A 10394-nucleotide genomic window follows, 5' to 3' on the forward strand; every position below is an offset into this window, starting at 1 on the left:
ACACACACACACACACACACACACACACACACACACTGCAGAGAAAGGGAACACCACAGAGGAGGGAAACATCACAGACAAAGGAAGCATCACAGATGACACATGCTCTGGAAAGCAAGACTGAGCACAAACACACAAGGAGAGTGATGTACAGGATGATGCACTGGGAGTCTTGATATACCCAACAAGATCAAGAGGTTTTGACACCGACTGATAATCATCATATTCTCTATTTTCATTAGATGTTATAGTAATTATTTCTTCTCTACAATGCCAGCCTTTTATACATGACAAGTAACTTAATGCATTAGTATCTATGTAATAAATAACCAATAGCAAATTACTGAAAATTTGTGAAAGGGAATATAATAAAAGAGGATTAATAAATGCTATACCCAAGAACTCACAACAAATGAATTCAGGCATTAAATCCATAAGCATTTTGGCATGAATATGGGTGAGTAAAAAAACAACATTGTAAATTAAATATCTATGTGGGACAGTGGTCTTGTACCCTGTAAAGATTTGTCACTTGTATTGGATTAATAAAATGCTGGTTGGCCAGTAGCCAGGCAGGACATATAGGCAGGATGACCAGAACAGAAGAATTCTGGGGAGAGGAAAGGTTCAGTCTGCAGTTTTCACCCAGAAGCAAGATGAGAATGCTTCACAGATAAAAGGTACCAAGTAACATGGCTAACACAGACAAGAACTGTGGGTTAATTTAAGTTGTAAGAGTTAGTTCACAAGAAGACTGAGCCTCTTCAGGTCAACCAGTTTATAAATAAAGTAGGCCTCTGTGTGTTTCTTTGGGACTGAATAGCTGTGGGACCAGGCAGGACAGAAACCTCTGTCAACAAATGTTGCCCATCTGTAACCAGAGATTGTTCTTATGTTTCCAGGCTACCCAGACCCGAAGATTTACACAGAAACTATATCAATCACAACACTGCTTGGTCTATTATCTCAGGCTTATTATTAACTAACTCTTAAATCTTAAATTAACCCATTTCTATTAATCTGTGTATTGGCACAAGGCTGTGGCTTACTGGTAAGGATCTGGCATCTGTATCCTTCATCAGCTACATGGCATCTCTTTGACTCTGCCTACTCTCTCTACGTCCTTTCCAGCCTTCATATTCTATCCTGCCATAGGTCAAAGCAATTTTATTAATTAACCAATAAAAGCAACACATTTACAGAAGGACATCCTGCATCAGATCTAGAGAGCAAGAAATAAAAAAATCTTAATACTGTTCAACTTAGCAGATAGCTACTACTGAATGAGGAATTAGCAGACCAGAAGGCCAGACCATGACATTCCCCCAGAATGTCACCTATAAGGATATTTACAAGCAAAGGATTAAAGTAAAACTCAAAAAAAAAAAGACTTATGCATTCTAACATTTACCCAATAGGACTTTTCATATGTAAAAAGAAAAAAATTATAAAATGATGAAGGGAGCAATCCAACATCAGACAACATATTATTAAAAGTCTCATGTGCCTGACAACCTAACCCTGGGATATATAAAGCAATTACAATAGCAACTTATAAATTTAGTCATAATATTAGTGATTCCTATACATCTCTCAGAATCCTCAAATCCATGATTTTAAATCATTAAGGCAAAAATTCAAGTATAATGTAGAAAATATAAACATTTATATGTGGTCTTATATTTAATTTGAATATACTAGATCTATATGTCATCATATGTGTTTATATTTATGAATATATATTACTCAGATATGTACACTAATTAGTGAGATAATGTATAATCTTTTCAAAGCACACATAAAATATTTCCCCAAACAGAATTTGAAATTGGCCTTAAAAATTTACTCTTTCTGAACACTATTTACACTGCAATAAACCAGAAATTCCCCCAATCCTTCTCAACTCTTTAGCTAATTTCATAGCAAGATTCATAAATTATCATAATCAAATGGTAACCAGAACATAATGCACTGAGTGTCTGTAAAACTTGAAAATATCTATCTGATGGACAGGTTTAATACTAACTACATTTACTGGGTACCAAAGAGACTGAACATGAATAGATGCCTGCTTCCAAACCTCCTCCTTCTTATATCAAACAACAGAAGGGAATTAAATAATAAAATGGTAGACAATGTATAGACTTGCACAAAACACTAAAATTTGTTCTTTGTGGATAATCAAAAAGAAGAAATACTAACAAGTATGACCAGGAACTAGAACCCACACAAACATTCCCTAGATAACAGAAAACAAATGAGGGCGTAACATGCAGTTATACCTTTGACCACTAAGTATTACATAGCTGGTAATTTAATGATGGGAACTCCTTAAAGATGAGGAAGTTCTGGTATTAAGAACCCATTTCTGAGATTGAGATTGCCTGAAAACTTTTGGAGATTTTACAGAATATATTTGGGAAAAAAAGTGTTACTTTTAGGATGCAGATTCTCTTTTAGAAAGTGGATCAAAATGAGAGCTGAACACATGGGTAAGCCTATGTTTGACTCTAGAGGATCTCCCTTAGTAGAAACGTTGGCAATTATTTGGTGCTAGTTTGGAACCCTTTTTGATTCTGCTACTCGGTCAGTAAATCCTGTAATGGACATAGTGTGTCGGGGCTGTGGGTGGGGGTAAAGCCAGTGCTACACAGGCAGTGCCTTTTCCAGAGACTAATGATGAATGACATCACACCAAAAGTGAGAAACAACAACAAAACCAGCATGAACTGAGCAGTGACCTCCCATAAACAACAAGACAAATTAGGAAATTGGGAGAAGGTGGTCCAAGCATGGTTTTTGAACAGGAGATAAGGTAAGCTTATATACCTCTGAGAGTCAGCATTTTTCTAAAATATCCTTTCTTTAAAAAGTGGGTAAACTCAATTTTAAGGCTTGCCTTCCAGAAAGAATATGCCTATCTATTCCTTCACTCCAATTTTTCCCAGGTCCATAGAATCAAGTTCAGGGAATTGTTTTCATAGCTCTCTCCACCCAGTTCTGTGGGTGAAACACTGACGTCATATTTTATTTGGGAGAGGATGTTTTTCTTAACTTTAGTTTATCTACAGGCAGGGATAGCCTCAGAATGCCAAACTGCCCCGCTACTTTGAAAACAAAAGTGTGGAAAGCGAGCAGAAGCACTCTCACTACCCCAAGGGGGATGGACGGCATGCTCCAGGAATTCATGCAGACAAGTAGGCTAGCCTAGCACACACAGGAGTGGCCAGCCTCCACCCCAGAAGGTCTCTGGGTGAAGAACTGAGCATCTTTACCTTGAGCTGTGCCCAGCGCTACCGTTGCCATGCCCCAAATCAGGCTGTAGGTGGAGAGATGGCAGAAAGGTCTCCTGAATACCTGAAGACAGAAAGCAAACGATAGAAACGGGATTGCGTTGGGATGAAGCCAGGCAAGCGTCCTTGTGGCACCTATTTTAGGAAATGCTGGAGTCCGAGAGTTTACTCACCAGAGTTGCATGGAAACAGAACCCAAGGCTATAAAAGGACTAAATAACAGAGGACTCAGGATGTGGGGAGGGAAAAGCTGCAGCGTGGCTCTTTCATGGGCCCTGGCACTGTGAACCTTGCTTTGAAGCTACCATTGTCCAGAGCAAAGTCTTGAACACATAGCCTCTCTGGGTCACGCCGCCTTAAGTTGTCAGAGAAAATACAGATGTCAGACAGATTACCCTTCCCAAATAATCAGCCACTGCTAATATTAAGGACAAAACACAAAAGCAAAACACTTTTCAGAAACCTGTGACTTCTTTGGGCTTTGCTGAGGCAGACTCCCGAAAATGCAGCCAAGGTTGTAAATACTAGAAGCCAGTACGAATATTAACTTTTTTATTGCTTCATTGTTTTATTTTTCTTTATTTGCCCAGGAATCCTCTGCCCTGAAAGATACCCCGGCACGATTTAAGGGAATATTATTCTGGGCATTGGCTTGCTAGAGACAGATTGTTCAGATCAGCCTTTTGGTTGCCTTGGAATTGTTTTGTTGGATCTAAAGTACGCTCATTTTAAAGGACACAAGCAGAAAATGGATCAGTTCCTATATTTCTATGTTTTAATTAATTCACTATCAATGTGTGTGTGTGTATGTGTGTGTATGTGTATGTGTGTGTGTGTATGTGTGTATGTGTGTGTGTGTCTTTGTGTGTGTGTGTGTCCATGATGTGGAATGGGGGTGGGGTTGCATGTTATCCCATATGTGTGGATGTCAGAGGACAACTACATGGATTTGGCTCTCTCTCCTTTTACCTTTAGGTGATCTCAGTGTGTTGAGGCGCTTGCTGGACAAGCTTGTGTAGCAAGCGCCTCAACACACTGAGCCATTTTCATGGCCACAATTCTATAATTTTATACTAAAAGAATGCAAGACATGCCAATTTTCTCTATAATTTTCACGAACTGAATTTCATTTCTATTTCACATCGCCATTCCAACTGGAGGTAGAAACTTGATTTCAACCAATGCTGTGCCTTCTCTGACCATTGAGCCTCCCACCACCCCAGCGCTCTACACAGGTCCCCGTCTCTGGCACTGCATTAGCACTCCCGGAACTTATGGGCGCCTACAGCACACCATGCTACAGCATGGGACTACCAGGTTTTCCATACAGACATCTCTCCCCCTCGTGTTCACTAGGACAGCCGTGTTTCCCTCAACCACCATGTTATACATTTGAACAATCCCCACTTCAAAGGCAAACGGCAGTTCTCTTGTGCTCTTGTGAACTCTCCTAGGTTCTCTTCATGCTGGGCAAAGAAATTCATGAATGCCCTCTCTAAGTGCCTGTGGCATTTTGTTACACTGCGCCCTTCCTTCTTCTGGACCCCAAGACCTCTGTGCAGGTTCTATTTTTTATTCCCTACCGCTGTTATTAGATATAATGTTCTTTTATGCATTCATGCTAGTGTCTGGCCATAGACACTAGTCAGCCCTTCCCTTCTCCAAGACTGGAAAATACTTATCTCCCCGGGGTCAGAAAAGTTAGTTCTTTCAACCACCCTGGAATTCCGCAAGCCTGTGGAATGAACTTTCTCCTCCTCTTTCAGCCTGTGTGGTTTTAAAGCTTGAATGTCTCAGACCATTATCATTGCAAAACTTTGCTTTCTGAAACGTTTCCACCTTTTTGTGATTCTTCCTCTAAGGTAGTAGATACATGACTGTCAGGTTTGAAAGACCAGGGGACAAGAATAAACGAAAGGAACAGACACATACAGGAAAAATGTACCAAAATATTTATTTCAGTTTTTAGCTTGCATTAGGTGACTAAACTACTAATGATCCTAAAACTAACATTTATTGAACACATTATGTACCTGGTACTGTCCTTAACACTTCAGATCAAATACTTCGCCCAACACTTCAAGAGCCTATGAAGAAGGCGCTGTTGAGACCAACGCTTACACAGTGAATAACATGAAGGAGATACTAACTGGCTTTTCTCAGGTAGCATAGCTAGGAAGTGGTAGAGACAAGACCCAAGCTCAGGCACGGGCTACACAGTTCACAACCATAAGCATGCCACCACACAGCCTGCCCTGCGCATAAAGCATTGTTCTGTTTAAAAATTAGGCACAAATAAAACGTTATTTTGTACCGTCTGTCTCAAAACCATGGTTGTGAGGATTATCGAGCTCTTGCTGATTTGTCAGGACAAGATGATCATGTTTAATGATGTTTCCAGAGTCAAACAATTGGACAGCCATTATGAAATTGGCTATAAGTTCCCACCTGATGCCTCGTGGAGTCCTAGGTGCCCATTCATTTGCAAATACTGGGAGCCCAGTGCCTACATGCATGCTCTCAGACCTCATATTGCTCTGTCTCCTCCTTGCATAGCAAGCTCTGCCACACCTTCCTTTCAGTCCCTTTAAATAGCCAAGCCCTCTTGTACTGGAGTTCCTTTGCCTCTTCCTTCTACCTAAAATATTCCCAATTGAAAAACATATAGGGATCTATCTATCTATCTATCTATCTATCTATCTATCTATCTATCTATCTATCTATCTATCATCTATCTATCATCTCCCTAGAATTCATTTGCCCACAATATTTTCATTACCTGCCTAGCATTTTTCCCTTCACCCTCCCCAAAACTGTCAATCTCTTCCTTCTTCTTCATAAATAGGAAAATCTAATACTTCAGTGTCATTGAACAATTTTGAAAATACTATACTCCCAGAGAACATCGGGTTCCTGGAGTTGGGGCATATATTATGTACATAGGGTCAGTGTGTCATTTGACTCTGTTTTGTCCCCCTTGACCCACAAGAATGCCCAAATTCACCAAATCTAGTTGCTTCAACAAGATATTTTGACCACATTATTCTTGCTCCAATGTATTGCTATAACAAACCCAGAGTGCACATACCATTCTGAATATGTATGGCATTAGTCTCTGCTTAGCCACAGTCTCTGCTACCATGGCAAATTGAAGCTTGTCTCTAACCAATGAACTGCAACCACTTAAATGACCTTCGTTTGGAGTTTCCCATCAGGGTGACTGTGAAAGAGTGGTTTATCATCTGACTCACTTCATTTTCAAGGTGTGCCTGCTTTGCCACTCCTCTACAGTGGAGCATTCTCATTGGCATAAAACATCTTTGACTTATAATACCTACTTTCCTGTGGAATTAGGGTTAGATGGTAGAGGAAGACGGTGGTGTATTTTAAAAAATGACTCTGGGAGGGGGAGGTAAATTGAGCTAGAATAGTACATAGTTTAGGCTGGCCTTAAATTTGCTATGTAGGCAAGGATAACCTTCAACTGCTAATCCTCCTGTCTCAGCCTTCTGAGTACTGGAACTACTGATATATGCTGCCACACCCAGACCTGGGAAATAAGTGTTTGAAGGTCTGGAAATAATTTCAGTCTGCTACAAGGGTTTCTGTTCCCTTCCCTGCCTAGTGGGAGCACCCCAGTTTTAATGTCTTCCTTTCCACTGTATGGAATTGTTTTGGTTCATGGATGCCTTCTTACAAAAGAGCTGTGACCTAAAACTTAATGGTTTAATGGAGAAAGTGTTACTGGGAGAAGTAACACACACATCTCACTGTCATGAACCTTAATCTCATTATGTAAAATTAACTGGTAGAGATCAACACTGTCTTTCTTAGAGTTTAGGCAGCAATGGAAGCTTAGTTGTCCTTGACAGGGTCTGTGGTTTGGTATCCTGGAAGATGAACAAATTATGTCTGGCTTTCTTGAGGCCAACTGTACCTTGTAGGTGGTTGTGATGGGGGCATGGGTGAGGGATAGGAGGAGGAAGAGAGAAAGAAAACTGGCATTACAGTCAGGGAGACTTGGCTCTGCCTGTACCCACTAAAAGTGTCATAGATCCTGAACCTCCATCACAGACCTTGTCCTGGTATTCCTGGAGCTCTTTCAGGATGGATGCCCTGAAAGAGATGAGGTCTCAACTCTGTGGTCATCTCCAATGCCACCACATCCCTGAATGCTTTACTGTCTTCACCTACAGAGCCCCAGAGTCTTAGACTTTCTGCCTGGAACCCAACAGAGAGTCATAAAGGTTTATGCACCAATATCCATCTGTATGGTATAGTTGGGTTTCCTAACATTCTTAAGGCTGCAGGAAGTTAAAAATCCCATCATCTGAGTGATGATTAATATTTGCAAATTTTCATTTGCATGGACAATTTGTTTTGGGATACTCTAGTGTATGATGAATATGCCATGCCTACCTGTGACATCTCTTGACTTCGTTGTTCTAAGGTTCACAACAAAGTCACTACCCTTTAGGAAGTTAAAAGTGGCAAGCTTCTTAAAAGGATGCAGCCTCCACAGTACCTGCTCTGCCTCCCTCTTTTTATGCTCATAGACACCACCTTCAAAGGGGCTTGAACTCTGAAGTGCCCTAGGGACTTCCAGAAATTTTTCTTTATATTACTGAGACTGTTTTACATCCTTTCTTATTTTGTTGGAAAGCTAGAAAAATCTAGAAAATGTATCCTCTGGCTCTGCAGCCAAAGGGTCAATACATTTTAGTTTATCTTAAGAAATTCCCATGGACAGACTATGGTGTGTTAGTTCCGCGGTATTGGGTATTTTTTCTTTTACGTATTATGCCTTTCTCTCACAATGAAACCAAAGCTCTAGCAAAGGCTATAATAAGAAAATTATTATCTGTGTTCTGTAATGAAAATAAACTGTGTTCTGGGTGAGAAAAAAAAACAGATGCATATATAACATTGAGAAGTGGGCCTAGGGATGGTGAAAAACAAAACAAAAAACCCACAGAGACTGGGAGCAGGCAGCCAAGCGTGAGGCTTCACTGTTAAAAAAGCACGTAGTATTTATTTATATTCTCTTCTGGTTCATGCAGAATAATGGCTGCCTGTTTCCCAGGAAGGGGAGGGGATTGCTGGGTGTTAACCAGGGCAGACCCAAGCCAAAAGTGGATCCGAGATGCATTAGGTAAGATACGTTATTTAACCTCCCTGGAGCCTGGAGGAAGATGACAGTACACTCTCAGGGTTAAATGAAGCATAGGTGACAAACTGAAAAATCCTAATGTTTCAATATCTGAAACTTCTGAGTACTGACAGGATATTACTATAGAAAATTCCACACCTGCCATCGTGTGATTGTCATAGTCACGGAAAGGAACTGTATAATCATGCCATTATCCGAGGGTCTGCACAGAAGATATCTACATGAAAGAGGAATGAATTTCCTGCTTAGTCTTGGGCCCCACTTCCAAGAGATCTCATTGTGCATATGCAAATGTTCTAAAATCTAAAATAGCATTCTGATGATAAAGATCCTAGAATCCTGCCTGCTGCAAAAACAGCAGTCATATCACGGGGGTAAGGTAACAATTCCATGATTAAAACACCAGCACAGCGTCCAGAATTTAGCAGATGCTAAAAGATGAACCAATCAAGAATTGACTAGAGAACCCAATCATGCAGACAAAGAAATCCTCCAGTAATTCTCACCAAGAAGGTGGATGTTCATTACAGCCTGGGTCTTACCTGACAGCTACGCACCTACTAGGTATATAGATCTCATTTCCCAATTCTTTCTAGATCTAAATTTGTATCTTCATTGCAGCCACAAGGACTTGGAAGAAATAAGCCTCCCCCACCTGCCCGTTTATTTGTGAAACAGAAAAGCAATTCCTTGGTCAAAGATTAAGGGCATCTGCTGGGCAGGAGACACCAGCTGACACACCACCATTCTCCTTTGTTAAGAAAGGTAAAGCAAAATCTGGCCTGTGGTCTTGCCAGTCTTATGAAAATAGTACCTTGGGTTTTAACTGCATTTAGATTTTCACCCAATTCTACCAGTTTCGTGTGTATAAAGAATGGGGCCTATGACCACCCATCCTTTTAAAAATTTTTATCTTGTAAACAGTACTGAAGACTCAAAATGTCGGCCCCCTCTAAATATCCTGGCTTTTAACACGACCACGGAGCTGACATGCTTTCTGAAGGTTGCTGCAGCACTATTGGATGATGCTTCACGGCTTCCCAGGCAAGGGCCAAGAATGCAGCAAGCAGCAATATCACTGGGCTGTTCCCTGATGCAGATTAAGAACCAACACAGAGATTACCCAGCACTACCCTTCCCCTTCTGGGAGCCATTGAGCACTAGCCATGTTTTCCTCGCAGTGGGATCTGCAGCCAGGAGCAAAGCCGCCCACTCCGTGGGACCCGCGATCCTGGGCTTTCTCCTGGCCCATGTTCGCTTAGGCAGTCCCAAGTCCTGGAGATCCTTTCTCCAAGGAACAGATTCCTGTGCTGATGAGGCGGGCTCCCAAGAGCCACGGGGTCTGAATAGCTCATTCCGCCCTCCTTCCATCCCAGACTCCACTCACCGGACTGCCCATCGTTGCTCTGGGTCGCAGCTAGACACCAGCTTCTTGGGGTCTGAGCTCCTCCACTGTGGAGGGTATCGTAGCAACACCTGTCAGCAGTGGTATTCAGCAAACAGATGTAAAGCCCCCTCCGTCTCGCTTTCTACGCAGTCGTGGACACGCCCTCCCTCCCACCCCTTGTCCCCACCCCTGCCACGGACCCAGGTTTTGCCCTCGCTTCTGTTATTGTGACTGATCAAACGTAAAAGAATCATTCTATAGATTTTGCTTATTTGCTAGTTTTAGATTTATTTATCTTTTTTTTTCTACGCAAATGAATGTTTTGTCTCCGTGCGTCTGCTCATCATTCCTCATTCCTCTCTGCTGCAGTAGAGGGCGCCAGATTACAGTCCATCGTACAGCTGGAAGGTGGTCGGGCCAGCAAAAGAGAAAACTTGGAGAGAAGAGCAATGGCCTGGAGGGATGAGGGAATTCATACAGACACTTTGGAGAAGAGGACAGCTTTGTTTTACAGTTTGGTGTATTAAAGGCCTCTCTCTCTCTC

The 10394-nt window shown here is 41.6% G+C and overlaps 2 protein-coding genes across 3 annotated transcripts in view; both read right to left on the minus strand.

The window, feature by feature from the left end:
- The window catches only part of LOC101985848 (OX-2 membrane glycoprotein), a 26537-nt gene extending 16544 nt beyond the window's left edge, over positions 1-9993 (minus strand). Inside the window, exons 1-2 of one of the 2 annotated variants that reach the window (XM_013352458.2) lie at positions 9851-9993; positions 3276-3357 (exon numbers count right to left, since the gene is read on the minus strand). In XM_013352458.2, the coding sequence (XP_013207912.1) occupies positions 3276-3357; positions 9851-9862 (94 nt within the window). In that variant the 5' untranslated portion in view covers positions 9863-9993. The remainder of the gene's footprint in view (positions 1-3275; positions 3358-9850) is intronic. The other variant, XM_005345025.3, reaches the window with a different exon arrangement.
- A 200-nt stretch (positions 9994-10193) lies between these two features.
- The window catches only part of LOC101993096 (OX-2 membrane glycoprotein-like), a 47083-nt gene continuing 46882 nt past the window's right edge, over positions 10194-10394 (minus strand). Inside the window, exon 7 of the mRNA XM_005345122.1 lies at positions 10194-10304. Within this exon, the coding sequence (XP_005345179.1) occupies positions 10194-10304 (111 nt within the window). The remainder of the gene's footprint in view (positions 10305-10394) is intronic.

The sequence above is a fragment of the Microtus ochrogaster genome, chromosome 2 (genome assembly GCF_000317375.1).
Source record: "Microtus ochrogaster isolate Prairie Vole_2 chromosome 2, MicOch1.0, whole genome shotgun sequence".
Classification (NCBI taxonomy): Eukaryota; Metazoa; Chordata; class Mammalia; order Rodentia; family Cricetidae; genus Microtus; species Microtus ochrogaster.